The 22648-nt window shown below is 37.1% G+C and overlaps 1 protein-coding gene and 1 non-coding gene across 2 annotated transcripts in view; one reads left to right on the plus strand and one right to left on the minus strand.

The window, feature by feature from the left end:
• BUB1B (BUB1 mitotic checkpoint serine/threonine kinase B) overlaps positions 1-22648 on the plus strand; it is a 59268-nt gene that overhangs the window by 12130 nt on the left and 24490 nt on the right. The window contains exons 5-13 of the mRNA XM_027083862.1: positions 2322-2518; positions 9748-9917; positions 11347-11561; positions 11734-11825; positions 13354-13583; positions 19982-20094; positions 20627-20742; positions 21315-21364; positions 22492-22552. Coding sequence (XP_026939663.1) covers positions 2322-2518; positions 9748-9917; positions 11347-11561; positions 11734-11825; positions 13354-13583; positions 19982-20094; positions 20627-20742; positions 21315-21364; positions 22492-22552 — 1244 coding nt within the window. The remainder of the gene's footprint in view (positions 1-2321; positions 2519-9747; positions 9918-11346; positions 11562-11733; positions 11826-13353; positions 13584-19981; positions 20095-20626; positions 20743-21314; positions 21365-22491; positions 22553-22648) is intronic.
• TRNAE-CUC (transfer RNA glutamic acid (anticodon CUC)) lies at positions 4566-4638 on the minus strand. Its single transcript has one exon. It is a non-coding gene; the product is annotated as a tRNA-Glu (tRNA).

Genomic DNA, 22648 nt, shown 5'->3' on the forward strand with positions numbered 1-22648 from the left:
CACACACACACACACACACACACACACACACACACACACACACACACCTGTCTCCTTCACCACAGGTAATCTGAGAAGGACTGGTCTAGATAACCGTCAAATTCAAATTATCAGCTCTAGAGTGATCAGCAGTAATTTAAACTTTGCACCTGGAAAATAAGGTCCATATGAAACTATTTTGCTGTCTTTCTTAGTCAAGAGGAGTAAAGGTGGGTTTCTCACACTACTCTTTTGATTTGCAGAAAGATTTCTGCAGTCAGAGGTTTTTTTTGTTTTTTTTAAAATTTATTTTATTTTATTTATTTTTATTTTTGGCTGTGTTGGGTCTTCGTTGCTGCACGCCGGCTTTCTCTACTTGCGGCCAGCGAGGGCTACTCTTCGTTGCAGCGCTCTGGCTTCTCATTGTGATGGCTTCTCTTGCTGTGGAGCACGGGCTCTAGGTGCGTGGGCTTCAGTAGTTGTGGCACGCAGGCTCAGTAGTTGTGGCACACGGGCTTAGTTGCTCTGCGGCATGTGGGATCTTCCCGGACCAGGGCTCGAACCCGTGTCTCCTTCATTGGCCACCAGGAAAGCCCCAGTTATTTTTATAAAGGATAACTACAATCTAGCTAAGGAAATATTTGTTCTTAGAAAATATCCAGTATTTTTAGTTAAAAGTGTAAAATTGTTTTAATTTGGCTTTTTAAGGTTACCAAAAAGGTATGTTTAACTTTTGAATCTATTAATCTCACCATCTTATCCTTTTATTGATATTTATGTTATTTCTTAAGTGATCTCATTCAGCAGTCTGGAATAACCTGATATGTATTGGCTATCCCATGCTGTACCACAGCTATTCAGAAAGCCGTTAACGAAGTGCAGTCAATTTTAAGCTTTATTTATGTAGTAATAGATATCGAGGACTGGATCTTATACTGATAACGCATTGAGAATTATAACTTTGCTTGAAACACCATCACATATGGGAAAACATCTCTAATTCGGATAAGCAGAAAAACTGCATTTACTAAATTACTGCAAAATTAAAGTATAAAATACTAATTGTTTTTGTCAAAGATATAAATGGAGCATTTCATTTTTTCAGGCTTTTTCTACCAGACCCTGGGAAGGGACCTGAATATAGTAGATAGCAATGTTTTCTGCCTTCGTGGAGTTTACTTTTTTGAGGAAGACAGATGGTAAATGAACAGGAGAAAATGTTATCCTCCGCAGTAGTAAAAGAACTCCTAACTAGAACACTAAAATGCTACTTTCTATATGAAAGGAGAAACTTTTAAAAATAAGTATTATCTGTGAAATTACATTTGGGAATAACTGCTAACATTTTAAATTTGTAAAACCGTCTTAGAAAGCAATTTACTTTTTAACATAGTTCTACTTATAGGAATTTAAGGGAATAATGTAAATTGTGAAAGGCAGTATGCTTAAGGATATTTATTATACAATTATTTATATTAGGCAAAATTAGAAGTGGTTTATCAAAAAAATAGGAGAATAATTAAATGATGGGAGATCTACTAGATGGAACATTTTTCACCCATTTAAAAATAATAATGAAGAGTAAGTAGCCGCATGGAAAAATGAATGATGCACTATCAAATGGAAAAAAACATTTAATTATGATTAAAACTGTAAAATGACAAAAATCCTTTTATCCTGGGTAAAGTGATACATGTTCCTTTTTTTCCCTAAGGGAAAAACAAAGACTGAAGAAAATACATAAAACTGTTAGTGGTGTGGGATTTTTAGTGATCCCTCTCTCCTCCCCTTCTTGCTACTAGAATTATCTACATTGTAACTGGTCTTATAAGGTCCCTTCTAAAATATAGATTTGACCATGTCATTTCTTTGCTTATAGCTCTCCTACCCCAACACATATAACATTGACTATCAAGTATATTTAAAATTGATTAGCTTGACTTTCAAGACTGTTCAGACCTTTTTTTCCCAAACTCCTGTCTTGCCTACACCCCTACAAATTTCTAGTCTTCAGTGTCTTTGCTTATGCTATTTTCTCTGCCTAGAATGCCCTTCGTTTTCCATTGTCTACCTTATGTAAGTCTATTCTTCCTTAAGTGCCACACTCAAATGTCATACCTTCTTAAAGTCTTTCCTCCCTATCTCTTTTTCTTACAAATTAATCTCTTTTGTCTATGTTTTAGGTCCTCCCAATATATTCCTTATAACATTGTATTATAATAGATATATTTTTTTCAGTGCAGAAACTACATATAGTATCTCCAGTGATTGTTTGGCACATAATAGACACTCAGTAAGTGAAGAGAAATTGGTTAACTGCTAATGCTTTTCATTTGTTACAGGGGCATTTATGCAATGAACCTTTGGATATGTACAGTTATTTACATAACCAAGGAATTGGCATTTCACTTGCTCAATTCTATATCTCATGGGCTGAAGAATATGAAGCTAGAGAAAACTTTAAGAGAGCAGATGTGATATTTCAGGAAGGGATTCAACAGAAGGCTGAACCACTGGAAAGACTGCAGTCCCAGCACCGGTAAACTGCTTCTCTGGAGCTTGTCTTAACTGGTTAAAACTAATAACAGTCGTTTTGCATCTGAATAAAGTGCTCTCTATGGATTGGCAAGTTAACTTCATTACTATTCAGTTTTTTAAAAGACATATTTAAATATTTTCCATTTAACATTCTGTAAAATGTACTCTGGTGTACAGTTCTATACATTTTCACAAGTGAGTAGAGACATGTAACCATTACCATAATCAAGATATAGAATAATTTCATCACTCCATAGAATTCCCTCACGTTATCCCTTTGTTGTCAACACCTACTCACAATCCCAATCTCTAGCAACCACTGATGTGTTCTCCAGCCCCATAGTTTTGCCTTTTCCATAATGTCATATAAATGGAATCATACAGTATATAGTCTTGATTCTGGCTGCTTTCATTTAGCACAATGCATTTGAGTTGTAAGAGTTCTTTATATATGCTGAATACAAGCCTTTTGTCAGATGAGTGATTTGTAAGTCTTTTCTCCTAGCTTAAGTCTGGGAGTGTTTTTTATAGACCAAAGTTTTTAATTTTGAAGAAGTTTAACTTACAATTATTTCTTGTATGGATCGTGCTTTTGGTATATCTAAGAATTCCATCTAGCTGAAGGTCACAGAGGTCACGCCTATGTTTTTATCCTAAAGTTTTATAGTTTACTTTTTACATTTAAATCTGTGATCCATTTTGAGTTAATTTTTGTAGAAGGTATCAAGGCTGTTTTTTTTTTTATTTTGCATATGAGCCTCCATTTATTCCTGTGCCACTTGTTGAAAAGACTTTCTCCATTGAATTACTTGCATCTTTGTCAAAAAGCAAGTGATCATATTTGTATAGGTTTATCTCTGTTACTCTGTTTTGTTCTGTTGATCTCTGTGTCTATCATTGGTATATATCACACTATCTAGATTGCTGAAGTTTTATAGTAAGTCTGGAAATCAGGTAATATGAGTCTTCTAACTGTTCTTTTTAAGTCTTCTAGTTCCTTTGACTCTGTGTATAAATTCTAGAATCAGCTTCCTGGGATTTTGATGAATATTGTGCATGAACAAGGTATATTTCTCCATTTATTTAGATCTTTGATTTCTCTTAGTGGACTTTGGTAGTTTTTGTCTTTCAAGGAATTGGTCCATTTCATCCAAGTGATGAGTTTATGGACATAGAATTGTTCATAGTATTCCTTTATTATCCTTTTAATGTCTGTAGGTTATGTAGTAACCCCCCTTCTTTTGTTTTTCGTATTGATAGTCCTGATATTGGTCTTCTCTTTTTCCTGTCAGTCTGGGTAGAAGTTTATTGATTTCTCTTGATCTTTTTAGGGAATCAGCTTTTGGTTCCATTGATTTTTCTCTTAATTGATATTCTGCTCTTAATTTTATTAATTTCTGCTCTTTATTATTTCCTTCTCTGTGCTTGCTTTGGGTTTAACTTGCCCTTCTTTTTCTAATTTAAGGTGACACTTAGAGCACTGATTTCTAGAATTTTCTTTTCTAATATAAAAAATGTCTGTCTAAGCACTGCTTTAGCCGTATCCCACAAATTTTGATATAATATTATATTTTCATTTTCATTCAGTTCAAAATATTTTTTAATTTTCTTTATGTCTTCCTTTTGATCCATGGGTTATATAGAAGTGTATTGTTTAATTAGGACATGTTCGGAGATTTTTCAGATATCTCCCTGTTAACTGATTTCTAGTTTAATTCCATTATGATCAGAGAACATAATTTGTATGATTTCAATTCTTTTGAATTTATTAAGGTTCATTTTATGGCCCAGAATATGGTCTATCATGGTGAATGTTTTGTGTATACCTGAAAAATATGTCTTTTCTGCTGTTTTGGAGTAAAATGTTCTGTAAATGTCATTTAGGTTAAGTTGATTGGTAATCTGTTCTAGTCTTCTGTATCCTTGCTGATTTTCTGTCTACTTGCTCTATCAGTTACTGAGAGAGGAATTTCGAAGTTTCTTTTATTGTGTTTTGTTTGTTTGGTTGTTTGTTCGTTTTTCTTGCCGCGTGGCTTGTGAGATCTTAGTTCCCCGACCAGGGATTGAACCTGGGCCCTCACCAATGAGAGTGCAGAATCCTAACCACTGGACTACCAGGGAATTCCCTCTTTTATTGTGAATTTATGTTTCTTCTTTGAGCTCATATCAGTCTTGCTACATATATTTTGAAGTTCTGTTGTTAGGTTTATACACATTTAGAATTGATCCCTTTACATTATATAATGTTCATCTTTATCCCTGATCATACTCGTTCTGAAGTCAGCTTAATCTGATATTGATATAGGCAGTCCAACTTTCTTTAGTTTGCACGGTACATGTTTTTCCTTTCTTTACTTTTTTTTTTTTAACAGTTTTAGAGTTGTGCAGCCATTGCCACAATCTAATTTTACAACATTTTTAACACCCCAAAATGAATTCCATACTTATTAGCAGTCACTCCCCATTCCCACTCACCCCAGTTCCAGGCAACCACTAATCTGCTTTCTCTCTCTGCATTTGCCTCTTCTGGACATTGCATGTAAATGGAATCCTACATTATGTGGTCTTTTGTGACTGGCTTCTTTCACTTAGCATGTTTTCAGGGTTCATCATAGATGAACATAGTGTGGCATATATCAGTATTTCATTCCTTTTTATTGTTGAATAATATGTCATTCTATGGACATACCACATTTTGTTGATCCATTCTTCAGTTATTGGGCATTTAGGTTTTTATTTTTTGGCAATTATGAAATAATGCTGCTGTAAACATTCACATTACAGGTTTTTGTGTGGATTCCCTTTTACTTTTTTCTTTTTAACAAAGGGAGTTCTTTTTTTTGTTGAAGTATAGTTGATGTACAGTATTGTAAAAGTTACAGGCGTACAATATAGTGATCCACAATTTTTAAAGGTTATACTCCATTTATAGTTATTATAAAATATTGGCTCTATTCCCTGTGTTGTATAATATGTCCTTGTAGGTTATTTTATACCTAATAGTTTGTACCTTCCAATTCCCTACCCCTATGTTGCCCCTCCCCCTTCCCTCTCCCCACTGGTAACCACTAGTTCTCTATATCTTTGAGTCTGTTTCTTTTTTATTTTATTCACTAGTTTGTTGTATTTCTTAGATGCCACATATAAGTGATATCATACAGTATTTGTCTCTGCCTCTGACTTATTTCACTTTGCATAATCCCCTCCAAGTTCATCCATGTTGTTGCAAATGACAAGATTTCATTCTTTTTTATGACTGAGTAGTATTCCACTGTATATGTATACCACATCTTGTTTATCCATTCATCTGTTGGTGGACACTTAGGTTGCTTCCGTATCTTGGCAATTGAAAATAACACTATTCTGAACGCTGGAGTGCATTTATCTTTGCAAATTAGTGTTTTTGGTTTTTTTTGGATATATACCCAGGATTGGAATTGCTGGGTCATATGGTAGTTCTGTTTTTAGTTTTTTGAGAAACCTCCATGGAGCTCTTTTCCATAATGGCTGCAGCAATTTACATTCCTACAACAGTGTACAAGGGTTCCCTTTTCTCCACATCCTTGCCAACATTTGTGATTTGTGTTCTTTTTGATGATAGCCATTCTGACAGGTGTGAGGTGATACCTCATTGTGGTTTTGATTTTCATTTCCCTGATGATTAGTGATGTTAAGCATCTTTTCATGTGCCTTCTGGCCATCTGCGTTTCCTCTTTGGAAAAAAGCCTTTTAAGGTCTTCTGCCCATTTTTTAAACAGGTTGCTCCTTTTGCTTTTAACCTGTCAATGTCTTTATATTTAAAGTGGTTCTTACACGCTAAAGAGTTGGGTGTTGTGTTTTTCTCAGTTCTTGCAGTATCTTTTATGTGGTATACTTAGAACATTTTAATGGAATTATCAATTTTGGGGGATTTAGATCTGTTATTATTTGTTTTCAGTTTGTTCTCTGTCTTTTGTTCGTCTGTTGCCCCTTTCCTCCTGTCTTCTTTTGGATTATTTGAATTTTTTTTTAATTTCATTTAAATTTATTTTATTGGCTTTTTGTCTGTTACTTTTTTAGTGGTTGCTCTAGGGTATATTATACATATATCTAACCTTTCACAGTCTCCTTAGAGTTAATATTTTACCACTTCAAGTAAAATATAAAAGCTTTATAACCATATGGGTTCTTTATCTTCCCAACTTTTTTGATATACTGGTTGTATGTATTATATTTACATACATTAAAAGCCCCATCCGGGACTTCCATGGTGGCGCAGTGGTTAAGAATCTGCCTGCCAATGCAGGGGACACGGGTTCGATCCCTGGTCCACGAAGGTCCCACATGCCCCGGAGCAGCTAAGCCTGTGAGCCACAGCTGCTGAGCCTGCTCTGTAGAGCCTGCACTCTAGAGCCCGTGAGCCGCAACTACTGAGCCCACGTGCCGCAGCTGCTGAAGCCCGCGCACCTAGAGCCTGTGCTCCACCGCAAGAGAAGCCACCGCAATGAGAAGCCTGCACACCACAAGGAAGAGTAGTCCCCGCTCACTGCAAGTAGAGAAAGCCCATGCGCAGCAACAAGGACCCAACACAGCCAAAAATAAATAAATAAAATAAATAAATTTTTTAAAAAAAGAAGAAAACCCCATCAGACAATGTTATAATTTTTGCTTTCATCAGCCATACATATTTTAAAGAACTTAGGAGAAAAATAATCTTTTATATTTACCATTTTTGTTCTTTCTTTATTCCTGAAATTCCAGGTTCTCCTCTGGTATCATTTCCTTTCAGCCCAGTGAGGGGTTTTTTTAGCCATTCATTTAGAGTGAGTCTTTTGCCTAAAAATTATCTTAGTTTTGTTTTCATCTGAGAATGTCTTTATTCATCTTCATTCCTGAAGGATATTTTCACTGGGTGTAGAATTCTAGGTAACAGTTCTTTTAACATGTTTCTGTCTTCTGGACTCCATGACTTCTGATGGGAAACCTGTAGTCATTTGAATGGTTCTTCCCCATTTTTTGTAGTGTGTTGATTTTCTCTGGGTATATTTAAGGTTTCTTTCTTCAACATTGCTTTTCAGCAGTTTGATCATGATGTGTCTAGGTGTGATTACCTTTATGTTTAATCCATTTGGGGATTACTGCACTTTTTGAATTTGTAAATGCATGCCTTTCACAAAATTTGAAAAGTTTTCAGCCATTATTTTAAAAATATGTGTCTAGGGCTTCCCTGGTGGCGCAGTGGTTGAGAGTCCGCCTGCCGATGCAGGGGACACAGGTTTGTGCCCTGGTCCGGGAGGATCCCACATGCCGCGGAGCGGCTGGGCCCGTGAGCCATGGCCGCTGAGCCTGCGCGTCCATAGCCTGTGCTCCGCAATGGGAGAGGTCACAACAGCGAGAGGCCCGCGTACCACAAAAAAAAACAAAAGCAAAACGTGTCTATACCTTTTCTTCTGGGACTTCAGTTACGCATATGTTAGACTTTCTGATATTGTCCCACAGGTCCCTGAAGCTCTGTTCATTAAAAAAAAAATTTAACCTTTATTCTTTCTGTTCTTTAGGGTGGCCAATTTTTATTTATTTGTTTTCAGGTTCATTTACTCTTTTCTCAGTCTTCTCCATTCTGATAATGAGTATATACAGTAAATTTTTTATTTCGGATACTGTGTTTTTCAGGTCTAAAATTTCCATTTGATTCTTTTTCATACTTTCTGTGTGTCTGCTGAGAACTATCTTTCCACTCATTTCAAATGTTTTTACCTTTATCTTATGGAGCATCATTATAATAGCTGCTTTAAAATCTCTGTCTGAAAACTCTAACACCTGGGTCATTTGATGTTTGTATCTGTTGATTTTTTTTTTCCTTTGAGAATCGGTCACATTTTCCCAGTTCTTCGTGTGTGACTTAATTTTGGATGATATCCTGGACATTCATCCTGAATTACTCGACTCTAGGTCCTGTTGGTTGATGTTCTCTGGAGAATGTTGATGTTTTTGTCTTACTAGGTAACTAACCTTCAGATATCATAATTTCTTTTTCATCTTATGTGGGTATTGGTTCCAGTGTCAGTTCAATTTTCCAAAGACCTTTGGGTCTATCCCATGTGTCTGTTGCTCTGGGGTTAGTCTAGGACTTGGGCAGTGGTTTATACTATAGTTCAATTCTCAAAGCCTTTTCTCTGCTGCTTTGGGTCTGCCCTGTGTATGCATAGCTCAGGGGTGAGTCCAGAGCTTGTGCCAATTTATGTATAGAATTAGGAGATCCCTTTCTTCAGCTCATCCTCTCCACTGTTTCTCCCATACTCATTGGCCCTCAGAGTCCTGTTTTCCCAGTCCTCTGGCCAGAAAGATGAGGTTTCTCTAGGAGTTTTAGCTTCCCACACCACCAGTGTAACAATTCAAAGTGAGGAAAAGAGATGAAGGGGAAAAAAAAAAGAAACCAGGAAGCAGCCCTGTGTGGGTTGTTTCTTCAAGTTTGACTCCTCTCCACAGTCCACTTGCTTTTGTTTACATTTCAGAGATCTCAGTTGCTTTTTTGTATTTTGTCTAACGTTTTTAATTCTAATCAGTGAGAGAGAGAGAAGCTATCATGAGCTTGTTCCATCTTGGCCAGCGTTCGCAGTTTATTCAGTTTTTTCACCCTTTTGATAATGCTTGAAACTTGGGCAGCAGCACAGGAAGTTTAGACTTCAAACTTCTGCCAGCTTTACTAAAGTAAAATGTCCTGTTGGATGCAACTTCATTTCATCTGATTCAGGAAAAATGGTGGGGTAGGGGGTAGGGTGGGGATTCTATGTAGAGAGAGAAAGACATGCAGCGATAAAAATAGACGTGGCAAGATGTTAACAATTAGTGAATCTAGGTAAAAGGTATATCGGTGCTCATTTACTCTTTCAACTATTTCGTGAGTTTAAAAAGTTGGTGGGAAAGTCTCATCTTAATAAATTCTATGATCTTAATCTTAGACATCCTGATCTGATCCTGAGATCAACTTACTCGTGCTCTTCAGAGTATTTTTAATTGGTCAAGTTTGGACATACAGAGGGGGAGCTAAATCATTCTAGCCAAAACCTTTTCTGATTTCAAGGTGGCTTTCTTTATTCCTGAGAGATTAAACACTTTCTTTTGGCTATTTGTATATATTTCTTCCCTTATCCCACTTTTCGCCCTTGTTTATTTAACAAATTAAGAAATTTGAATCTGGTGAGTAGTGTTCATCCCACCAAATGTTAATTGTCCATTCTCTTACTTCAGACAATTCCAAGCTCGAGTGTCTCGGCAAACTCTGTTGGCACTTGAGAAAGAAGAGGAGGAGGAAGTTTTTGGATCTTCTGAACCACAACGAAGCACATTGGCTGAACTAAAAAGCAAAGGGAAGAAGACAGCAAGAGCTCCAATCAGCCGTGTAGGAGGTGCTCTCAAGGGTAAGTTTGTGAAGTGTTGTTATGGGAAGCTCTTCGTCTCAGGTGGTAGGCAAATTATGTAAGGAGAACATGTATAAATATATATGTGGACATTGTCCTTCTGTTCTGAGTACTAGGTGGCAAAAAAGAAAAGTCTAAGGAGAACTGAGATCACAGTGTGCAGTAACACTAAAACATGTCAGCATTTTGTCTCTTAATTAAGAAAAACCCATTCTGAGGCCCTTATAATGCAAAAGAAAAAGAGAGAGAGAGAAAAAAACCTAACCTAATATACAGGGAGCATCTAGAGTTTCTCAGTTTTAGTTGTTAGTTGAAAGAATATATGCAATAATATAGCAAGTATTATCAAAGTAAAGCTTACATGTACCAAATCCTCAAAGAATGTTTTAACTTGGTCTTCAGCTTTTGAGGGGTCAGAAATTGGGCTGTCTTTGTATACCTAAAGATGATCAGTAATAGCTTTTTTAAAAATTCACTATTTTTTAGGGAAATTTAGGTTTACAGCAAAATTGAGTGGAAGGTACAAAGATAAACAATTATTAACCAAATTTATAGCAGTTAGACATGTAGACCAGATTTTTAAAAGATCTCTTATCCCTTTCCTGATATCAACTTTTAATACTCAGAATGGGGACTTCCCTGGTGGCACAGTGGTTAAGAATCTGCCTGCCAATGCAGGGGACATGGGTTTGAGCCCTGGTCTGGGAAGATCCCACATGCCGCAGAGTAGCTAAGCCCATGCACCACAACTACTGAGCCTGCGCTCTAGAGCCTGTGCGCCACAACCATTGAAGCCTGTGCGCCCTGGAGCCCGTGCTCCCCAATAAGAGAAGCCACTGCAATGAGAAGTCCGTGTGCAGCAACAAAGACCCAACGCTGCCAAAAATAAATAAAAATTAATACTCAGAATGTTCCTTGGAGATCTGAGAATTAGGGTATAAGGAATATAGTCTTAAAGAATATTTCATCCAGAACATGATGAAGCTTGATTCTAATAAGCAGCCCCACTAAAGAGAATACCACTAATAAGTGGGCTAATTTGTTTTTTCTAGATTCAGTACATTTCAGCTGATTTCCATTGAGGGAAAGTTTTAAACTGAAAAATGAAGATTAAGATTAGGTTAGTCTGGTAAAATTAGGCAATGTTAGAATGATGACTGAAGGAAGATGTAGAATTTGTTTCTTGGATATCTATGCATAAAAGATTACAGGTGAGGGAAAAGAGGTAGGGTATAAGTAACATACAGAATGGACTTAAAAATTACTAATTTGATCCATTAAGGTTTTTAAAATTATTATTTAAAAAAATCTATGATTGTGTGGTAGTAGAAGTAATCTCCTTGATTTGGGAAAGAATTAGGTATACCTTCTTGGGCATCTAAATTGATAATTAAAGATTTTACATGGAGTTTTAATATTTTTCTCTTAGCTCCAAGGCACAACAGAGGACTCCAAAATCCAGTTCTTCAACAGATGCAAAGTAATTCTAGAATTACTGTTTTTGATGAAAATGCTGATGAACCTTCTAGAGCGGAGTCATCTAGGCCTACAGGGCAGCCATGGATAGCACCTCCTGTGTCCAGGGCCAAAGAGAATGAGCTGCAAGCTGGCCCTTGGAACACAGGCAGGCCTTTGGAATACAGGGTAAGGACTCTTAGATCCAGTTTATTTGCTGACATAACAAAGACTTCAGAGTTAGAGTAGATAAGTATTTTTAGCATCTCTCTTAATTCCTCTTGAATAATTAGGCATGGTCGGCATATGTTGTGTCAGAATGTAAAACCATGGTAATTTTAGTTTTCTTCTTCATCGCCAGCCTCGTGGCAATGCAGCTTCTATGACAGCTGTACCCTCTGTGCTTCCCAGTTTTACTCCATATGTGGAAGAGACTGCACAACAGCCAGTTATGTGAGTTTGGTTTCCAGATATTTTGAGGTGGGAATTATGAAGAGTGGGCAGGGGCACCTATCCTAGTTCCCAAAGGCATTTTCTTCTTTGTGGGGATGAAGGTAAACCAAAGTTTTATTTCCTTTACATCTATATTTTTTTGAGTATGTTAGGGCTAAAAGACTATTTGTTGGTATTATTAAGGAATAAACTCAATAGGTTTATATTTACATTGCTGTAGTCAAAGACAGTCACTGTGATTTAAATGAGGTGTTCTACCTTTGTTATTGACAGTAATGAGAAATTATGGCAGTTTTTCCTCGTAACCTGCTTTTTCTTTCTGGATGTCTTTTTCTTCCTAACCCTTGGCATTTCTGTTTAAAAGAAAAAATATGATAGATGATGATTAAATAAACAGGCAGTCTGAGATTCAGTCTAATATGTAACATTAGGTCGTATTTTGCACCCCATGGCAAGAGTTTCCTCATAACTAAGCTATAACCCTTCTTATATGCTAGGTGTGATGTTTGTGTGGGATTTTCATAGAGTCTTTTATCAGTTGAGGAAGGCTTTTAAGCATGTAGATGCTTGGGCCATTCAAGGTTCTGATCCAGTGTATCTGAGGTGAAGACCAGGTATCTTTAGTTGTAAAAAGGTACATAAGAAAATAAAAGATACATAAGTGATTCTGATCCATTGTCCAGATTGAGAACATCTGCCCTATCCCGATTGAGGTACTTTATGCTTCATTCTTTTCAAACCTATATTACCACTCTCATTCTTCCCCCTCAGCTGAGAACATTGAATTTCACATCATCAGTTCCCTAAATGCTATATTCCTAACTCTAATTCTTTGGGGTGCTAAACAATGGAAAATGGGCTGTATTGCATAAGTTAACTTCATTTCATACACTGGCTTTGATTTAGATATTTCCACAGACATAGAAAATAAACTTATGGTTACCAAAGGGGAAAGATGAGGGGAGAGATAAGTTAGGAGGTTGGGAATAACATATACACACTACTATATGTAAAATAGATAACCAACAAGGACCTACTGTATAGCACAGGGAACTAATACTCAATATTTTGTAATAACCTATAAGGGAAAAGAATCTGAAAAAGAATATATCTATAAGTATATATATATATATATATATGTATAAGTGAATCACTTTGCTGTACATCTGAAACGAACACAAATCAACTATACTTCAATAAAAACAATTTTTTTAATAAAAATATTACCTCCTTTAAAAAAAAGATATGGTATTCAGATTTATTTTTACCTATAACTAATAAAAGCTATATGATGAACCTAACTTACACCTAATTTCTTTCTTCATCATAGTAGTACTCAGAACATAATTGTTGATGGACCATGTAAATTATTTTTAGCCTGTTTTCTCAGTCTTTTTTGTTTTTGTTTTTTTGGAATCGCTCACATATAGCCTCGCTACTGACATTGTCCCTGTGTTCTGTCAAAACGTTCTGTCAAAACAGATCATTTGATCTGTATGGTGAATAATAATTATCTTGCTTCTTTTAGGACACCATGTAAAATTGAACCCAGTATAAACCACATTCTAAGCACAAGAAAGCCTGGAAAGGAAGAAGGAGATCTCCTGCAAAGAGTTCAGAGCCTTCAGCAAGAGTCTGAGGAGAAGAAAGAGAAAATGATGTATTGTAAGGAGAAGATTTATGCAGGAGTGGGGGAGTTCTCCTTTGAGGAGATCCGGGCTGAGGTTTTCCGGAAGAAATTAAAAGAGCGAAGAGAAGGTATGTGTATTGATCTAGTTCAAGTTTGTAAAAATAACTTAGTTGTAGGAAGATTGAGTTGATATGTTAAGTCTGAGGAAAATTACCCCATTGTGTGTACCTTTATGTGATGCTTCTGTGGTTTCTATGTTTCTCCATTTAAGCTGAATTTCCATTGTTGCTTTCCATGAAACCCCTGAGGAAAAATATTAAGCAACTAAGTTTGTGTTCAAAAGTAAAGGAACTGCATGACCAATTCATAATTTCCATGCAATCGGCAGACAGAGTGCTTTTCCTAACATTTCCTAAATATTTCACTTTACTTTTAATACTTCAGCCGAAATTTCTCCCAGGGCTTATTTAGGTTAACATACTCACTCATTTAGATGATAGTGATGTGTACTGATTAGTAAAGACATTATGTTCTTTCTAAGTTAAGGGAAGCTTCACTATAAATTGAAAAACTGGGAATTTGGGGGAAGTGGGAAGTGGTTCTGATTCTGAAGCCTAGAAGTACTTGGGGGCAAGAGGTGTGCAGAATAGGCTGAAAGTAGGGAAGTATAGCATTTGGAGCTTAAGGCATTAGAAGATGCGCGAGAGTACAGAAAGGGAGGTAAGGGAGAGTCCAGAAATAAATTTCATTCATTTAGACATTTTGACTAGGATCTATACCAAGAAAGAAGAAATTTTTTTTTTTTTTTAAACACAGGCATCCAGAGTAACCTACTATTGCAGCTCAGCTCACTTAAGGAGACGTGGCATTCATAAGGCTAGCTGGGAAACTTAACCATCACTTGTAATTTGTTTGAGAAAAATATATTTCAGAGTTCCAGGTGACAAGTTAGAAGCAAACGTCTGTAAAGCAGACTGTACGTTTGGAATTGCCCTATTTGTTACATCAACTGGTGCCTTCCAAGGTTGACAGAAGTGCTCTGGGCTCAAATAGTACATTGAAAAATGGAATCTACGTGTCTAGGTAGGAGACAGGGAATGGTTAAAAAGCAAGGAGCTGGTTGTGTAAAGCTTTTCAAAGTGGGAACCACCACAACAAAGAAGTAGGCTAGCAAAGTAGCCAAATATGAGCTGGGAAAGGAACTAGGTACTTAGATTAAAACTACTGCTTCCTAAAGGGAAGGCTCTAGCTATGCCAAGTATATACCGGTAAAATAGTACATTTTATTCTCAACTAGCCAAAGAAGAACCTGAGCTAGGGTTAGTTGGGATTTGAGTAGTTAAAAAAAGTATTGACCTTTGAGGATATTTTAATACTCATTTCCTAAACTTGTCTCTGAATCTAGTTTGTACTCTTATAAATCCTTATGCCTATAAGAAAGAGGTTTCTTCTTATACTGAAAATTAGCTTCAAAGATTGTTGCAGACTTTCACTCTCAGGTAGGGATATGAGAAATGAGGAAGCCACAGGTTGGGCCTAAAGACAAGGCTGTTATCCTTTCTTACCATTGCTACTTCCAAACCATATTCCCCATCCTCCTTCAAAAAGCTTCTTTCGGATTCATGTCTTCCAATTTTTTTTTTTCTGCCTCTTCAACCTCCTTAGTGTTCTCACCTCAGACTTTTTAGTCACTCCCTGTCACTCATTAACTGACTAAGCACCTGGCTCATATCTTACTTTCTACTCCCTACATGATCCACTATACTGTATTCACCTGGCAGAACCTCAACCCTGCTTAAATCCAGCTCTCTGCTCACACTCTGTACCTGCATCCAAGTATTGATAGTTTAAATGTAGCTGGAGAAAAATGCAACTGTGTGCATCGGTCTCATTTTAAATTCTTTTTTTTGTGGGGGGGGTATAGTTGTTTTACAATGTTGTATTGGTTTCTACTGTACAGCGAAGTGGAGTTCCCTGTGCTATACAGCAGGTTCTTGTTAGTTATCTATTTTATACATATTAGTGTATATATGTCAATCCCAATCTCCCAGTTCATCCCACCCCACACTTTCCGCCCTTGGTAGCCATACGTTTGTTCCCTGCATCTGTGTCTCTATTTCTGCCTTGCAAACCAGTTCATCTGTACCATTTTCCCAGATTCCACATATATGTGGAAATATATGCACATATATTCCACATATATGCAAATATATACCATATTTGTTTTCCTCTTTCTGACTTACTTCACTCTGTATGACAGTCTCTAGTTCCATCCATATCTCTACAAATGACCCAATTTCGTTCCTTTTTATGGCTGAGTAATATTCCATTGTATATATATACCACATCTTTTTTTTTAATATATAAATTTATTTATTTTTGGCTGCATTGGGTCTTCGTTGCTGTGCGCGGGCTTTCTCTAGTTGCAGTGAGCAGGGGCTACTCTTTGTTGTGGTGCCCGGGCTTCTCGTTGTGGTGCACGGGCTTCTCTTGTTGCGGAGCACAGGCTCTAGGCACACGGGCTTCAATAGTTGTGGCTCGCAGGCTCTAGAGCACAGGCTCAGTAGCTGTGGCACATGGGCTTAGCTGCTCCGCGGCATGTGCGATCTTCCTGGACCAGGACTTGAACCTGTGTCCCCTGCATTGGCAGGCGGATTCTTAACCACTATGCCACCAGGGAAGCCTGTACCACATCTTCTTTATCCATTCATCTGTTGATGGACATTTAGGTTGCTTCCATCACCTGACTATTGTAAATAGTGCTGCAATGAACATTGGGGTGCGTGTGTCTTTTTGAATTACGGTTTTTTCTGGGTATATGCCCAGTAGTGGGATTGCTGGGTCATATGGTAGTTCTATTTTTAGTTTTTTAAGGAACCTCCATACTGTTCCCCATAGTGGCTGTATCAGTTTACATTCCCACCAACAGTGCAGGAGGGTTCCCTTTTCTCCACACCCTCTCCAGCATTTATTGTTTGTAGATTTTCTGATGATGCCCATTCTAACCGGTGTGAAGTGATACTTCATTGTAGTTTTGATCTGCATTTCTCTAATAATTAGTGACGTTGAGCATCTTTTCATGTGCCTCTTGGCCATCTGTATGTCTTCTTTGGAGAAATGTCTATGTAGGTCTTCCACCCATTTTTTGATTGGGTTGTTTGTTTTTTTGATATTGAGCTGCATGAGCTGTTTATATATTTTGGACATTAATCCTTTGTCAATTGCTTCGTTTGCAAATATTTTTTCCCATTCTGAGGGTTGTCTTTTCGTCTTGCTTATGATTTCTTTTGCTGTGCAAAAGCTTTTAAGTTTCCTTAGGTCCCATTTGTTTATTTTTGTTTTTATTTCCATTTCTCTAGGAAGTGGGTCAAAAAGGATCTTGCTGTGATTTATGTCAAAGAGTGTTCTTCCTATGTTTTCCTCTAAGAGTTTTATACGGTCCAGTCTTACATTTAGGTCTTTAATCCATTTTCAGTTTATTTTTGTGTATAGTGTTAGGGAGTGTTCTAATTTCATTCTTTTACATGTAGCTGTCCAGTCATTTTAAATTCTTGACCACAAATCTCAAATGAGCATTTACCAGTGCCTAACAATCATTCTAGTTTCCTGGTAGGTGAATTTCTTCTTTCTGCTAAACAACTAATTTAATTTTCTTTCATATTTTCAAATCTGCATCCCTGTCCCTCCTCACCTATAATCTCGTTTCTAATTTCATTGAGAAAATAGAAGGAATGTAATGGTAACACCATTTTCTTCCACCAAATCTACCATATCTGCAGTCTGTACCTATACACTCATTCTTTCTGTTTAAATTAACGTTTCCCTGGGGCTTCCCTGGTGGTGCAGTGGTTAAGAATCTGCCTACCAATGCAGGGGACACGGGTTCGAGCCCCGGTCTGGGAAGATCCCACATGCCACGGAGCAGCTGAGCCCGTGTGCCACAACTACTGAGCCTGCGCCCCTAGAGCCCATGCTTCGCAACAAGAGAAGCCACCGCAATGAGAAGTCTGTGCACCCCAATGAAGAGTAGCCCCACTCACAACTAAAGAAAGCCCGTGGGCAGCAATGAAGACCCAACATGGCCAGTAAATAAATAAATAAATAAATTTTTAAAAAAATTAATGTTTCTCTGTTCTTATCAAAGGAGTGGCCCTTTTTTCTTCCCCTTCCAGTATTTTCCCTTTTTACTAAACCATTCTCACTAATTTATACATATATACTCTAATGTCTCCATTCTTTAAAAAAAAAGGAAAAGAAAAAATCTCCATTATCCTCATATTCTTCTCTAGCTACTACCCCGTTTTTATACTCTCTTTCACAGCAAAATTTGGGGGGAATTGTAATCATCTTTTGCTGCCTATTATTTCCTCAAGCATCCCTTCTATTCCAGTGATCACGGTGACCAGAAACCTCCTTTTTGCCAAATCTTATGGCTCTTTCTCAGTCCTGATCTTTATTGACCTCTTGGCTTCATTTGGCACAGTTGATGAAATACTATATGAAATGCTTCTCTTGGCTTCTTCCTTGATGTGTATTCCCATTCAGTTTCCTTTACTCCTGTTCTTCTCATTCAGGACCTCTTCTTGAGGCCCAGGGGAGAGTTCTGAAGTATCCCAATTATCTTTTCTTTCAACAGCTATCTTTAGGTAATAGATTAAATACTGTTTTCAAGCCATGGACTCTCAAATTCATATCCCCATCCCTGACATTTCACCTGAACCGCAGACTCACATTTAGTTGCCTGCATCTATTGGCTATCCTAATAGACATTTTAAAGTCAACCTAACCAAAAATAGTTACTGGGACTTCCCTAGTGGTCCAGTGACTAACACTTTGCACTCCCAATGCAGCGGGCCCTGGTCCGATCTCTGGTCAGGGAACTAGATCCCACGTGCTGCAACTAAGAGTTTGCATGCCGCAACTAAATATCCTACATACCTCAACTAAAAGATCCCGCATGCCGCAAGGAAGATCCTGCATGCTGCAACTAAGACCTGGTGCAGCCAAATAAATACTTTAAAGAAAAACAAAGTTAGTGATTTCTGTCACAAACCACACCCCAATATGCAAATGTACCACAGGCTTCCCTATCTCAATAAAAGGCATCCCCATGCACGCAGTTAGTTCAAGCCAAAAAAAGTCCAGAAGTCATCTCTGATCCCTCTTTCTTTACCATTCCCCCACATCTAATGAATAAGCCTATCAACTTTACCACCAAGAAATTTCATAAATCTTTTATTTATTACCATTCCCATTATTACCTCTATCGAAACCACAGTCTTTTAGCTGGACTACTGCGATTAGACTTTCTGCCCTCATTCTGGCCTTAACACAGTCCATTTTATTCACAGCAAATTATCTTTTTTAAAAAGTGAGATCATGGGCTTCGCTGGTGGCACAGTGGTTGAGAGTCCGCCTGCCGATGCAGGGGACACGGGTTCGTGCCCCGGTCCGGGAAGATCCCACATGCCGCGGAGCGGCTGGGCCCGTGAGCCATGGCCGTTGAGCCTGCGCGTCCGGAGCCTGTGCTCCGCAACAGGAGAGGCCACAACAGTGAGAGGCCCGCGTACCACACACACAAAAAAAGAAGTCAGATCATGTCACTCCTTTATTTAAAATTCTCCAGTGTTTTTTCATTGTCTTAGAATGCAGTACAGTGTCTTTACCCCTACATGATTTGGCTGTTGCCTACCTCTCCAACCTCATCTTTTACTTTGCTCCCTCTATCTGTGCTACAACCATGTTGGCCTTCTTTTGGATCCTTGAACACAATAATCTTGTTCCTGCATTAGGGCCTTTGTGCCAGCTAGTCCTTTGGCCTAAAATCTTTCCCCAGATCTTTATATGACTGGCCCCTTGTCATCCAGGTTACAGCTTTCTAATGTAACTTTCTTAGATGATCTTCCCTGATCTCTGGTCTTAAGTAGCCACTGACCTCCATCCCCCTACCCAGTGACACATTCTCACATCACCTATTTAGTTTTATTTTTAAAACTGATTTTTCTTGTTAATTTCTGTGTTTGTCCCAAATTGAACGTTAGCATCACATGACCAAGGACTTTGTATTATGTACCACTAAAACGTAAATTCTTAAAGTTGTGCTTGGCACATAATAGATATTCTATTTTTTATTGACTGAATAAATAATAGAGACCTTGGGGCTTCCCTGGTGGCGCAGTGGTTGAGAGTCCGCCTGCCGATGCAGGGGACACGGGTTCGTGCCCTGGTGCGGGAAGATCCCACATGCCGCGGAGCGGCTGGGCCCGTGAGCCATGGCCGCTGAGCCTGCGCATCCAGAGCCTGTGCTCCACAACGGGAGAGGCCACAACAGTGAGAGGCCCGTGTACTGCAAAAAAATAATAATAATAATAATAGAGACCTAGACCTCAAGTTGAGGGCTTTGCTCCATTTGTATCATTCTCATCTGTAATATTAACATACGTTGAGGACATGAGCCCCAAAGACAGTTTTTGACAGGATAAATTGCTATGAGGAGTAATGCCTCAGCCAACTTCACTGTTTCTAGCTGAGCTACTGACCAGTGCAGAGAAGAGAGCAGAAATGCAGAAGCAGATTGAAGAGATGGAGAAGAAGCTAAAAGAAATCCAAACTACTCAGCAAGAAAGAGCAAGTGATCAGGTCATTCTCTTTTTCAATACATACAACTAATGCTTATTGAAACAAATTTAAACAATATAAAAATATAGAAAGTAAAAAGTCCTGTCAGACCCACTCAGTTTCTGATAGTTTCTTTGCTATTAGTATCAGTAAAGTTGAGCAGGAAAGTAATTTTAACAGGTGACTTCAAATGGAATTTGTGGCATATAAGTGATGCAATTTATTGACTATTGACTTCTTAGTTATACTCTAAAGCACTATTCTGTTACTTCTTACTTTAGATTTTTATTCTAGTTATGTTCCATTAAAATGAGATTAGCTAAAGAAATTTAGTGTGTATTTCCGTGCCACTACTCAGTTGAGTACAACAGTACCAGTTTATACTGGGAACATAAATTATTGGGAAGAACTTTTGTGGTACAGACATTTTATATGGTTAATATATGTCTAGGGGAAGAGTATAGTAAAGTTAATTTTGGCACTAAAACTTGAGAATAGGTAGCATTTTCTATATAGTAGGGACACATTGATTTTGTTTATTTAATGCAAATAGCAAGAAGAGAAGATGTCTACAAAGGAGACAGCTGAACTGCGAATTGTTTCAGAGTCTCAGGAAATACCAGGAATGGCTCTATGCAATTCTGTTTGCCCAGTAAACTCTTGTGCCAGGTAGGACCGCATTGGTGGGAGGGATGGTGCTTATAGGAGGGCATCTAGAACTGACCTTTGACTCTCTAGTGACTTGAAGTCTCCTTAACTTTTATAGTATTGAGACATGATTTTTCCAAGTCTTTGTCACAACATAAGCTTTGATGCTGATGAGGGAGGTCTGGGTGCTGGCTTTTTTCCATTAAAAAAAATACATGTTTCTTATAAAAACAACCAAATAATTTTTTAAATGATAATACCACCCATTTCTACTACCAAGAGATGACTAGTATTAACATTGGTATATTCTTATTTGTTGTTTTGGTTTTGTTTTATAAAAATGAAAGCTTACCATTTTGTAATCTGCTTATACTGTTAATGTAACTTAACATCTGTTATCAAATATAATTCTATGACAATTTTAATGACTGAAGGTTCTATCTTAAAGAATTTGGTTTAATGGTACTAGAATATTTTCTTTATCTTAGAGTGAAGAAGATTATATTTAATAAAAAGACCTCTTGGACTTTTAAGGATTAAATAATTCTTTCTGTGGGTACTAAGCACATGTTTTAAAACAAATTTCTTCACAGGGAAACTTCACTTGCAGAAAACATTTGGCAAGAACAGCCTCATTCTAAAAGTGAGTTTTATTTGACAATCTCATGAAGAACTTACTGATACAAAGGCATTATGTAATAAGTGTAAATACTTTTCTTGATTGTGGTAAAAGGATTTGAAAGAAAGCAGAGAGAGGGACTAAGGTACTGTTATATTTGAATCATGGAATTCAGTTATAAGCATATGATTCAAGATATGTTAGACATTTGAAAGAATATTTTTATAAAATAACTCATTGCTTTAAAATATTTCGTTTAAATGTAATTTAAATTTATACTAACTACAAAATAATCTTCCACTTTAGTTAGTGTACTCTAGCTAAGCATATCAGTAGTACCCAGCAGCCAAGAGTGGAAAGTGGTTTTTTGGAAGAATGAGGGGGAAAGCTTAAAACTAAAGCTATTTTATATTCAAATTTGTTGTCTTTTCAGAAACATGTTAAAAGTGGTAGAAACATGAATATCCATCTATAAGTAGTTAAAAAAATTCAGTAGAATCTGATTAAACCTCTAATTCTAACCATTAATTTATAGGAAATGCAAAGCATAGAAGAACATGTGAAACAATATAATTGGCAAAAAATCCAGCATTATGGGGCAAACAACCCAGTTTCTAAAATAAAAAATTAATAGCAAAAACAAAAACCCTATAAAATAAAAGCAATTTAAGAGGCATTTCAACTAGTCACAGTGTATGAATCTACTTTGCATTCCTAATTCAAACTTTCTAGAAAGTTTTGGTAAAATGTGAAACCTCTGACTGGATATTTGAATACAGAAATTGTTAATTCTATAGGTATGATCATGTTTTGAGATTATGCTTTTTAAAAAGAGGCTATCTCTTTAAGAAATATGTACTAAAATATTTACATATGCAATGATACGGTGTTTTGTATTTGCTTCAAAATAATCCAGAATTGGGTTAGGTTTGGGGGAGTAGTAGTGGGAAATAAAGATGACACAAGATCATCCATGTTTAGGTAATTGTTATTAAATGACGTCTACTTTTATATATTTGAAATTATTTATTATAAAAGATAAGCAAAATTGTCTTTATGCTTTCAAACAGCAAAAATGTTAATTGACCTAGTTGTCTTGAAGAGTAGGGCATTTACTCTTAAGAGTGTAAATTTAGTCTCTCTTTCTATAGGTTCCAGTGTACCTTTCTCCATTTTTGATGAATTTCTTCTTTCAGAAAAAAAGACTATCAGGTTTGAGGGGTTTTTTGGTTTTGTTTTGTTTCAACAATTAAAAGTTTTCTATTATTATAAATGAGGATGAAACAGGGGGTTACTGTTATCTATGTT

This window comes from Aethalodelphis obliquidens, unplaced genomic scaffold (genome assembly GCF_003676395.1).
Source record: "Aethalodelphis obliquidens isolate GAN/ISIS:26980383/991018 unplaced genomic scaffold, ASM367639v1 scaffold51, whole genome shotgun sequence".
NCBI classification, from domain to species: domain Eukaryota; kingdom Metazoa; phylum Chordata; class Mammalia; order Artiodactyla; family Delphinidae; genus Aethalodelphis; species Aethalodelphis obliquidens.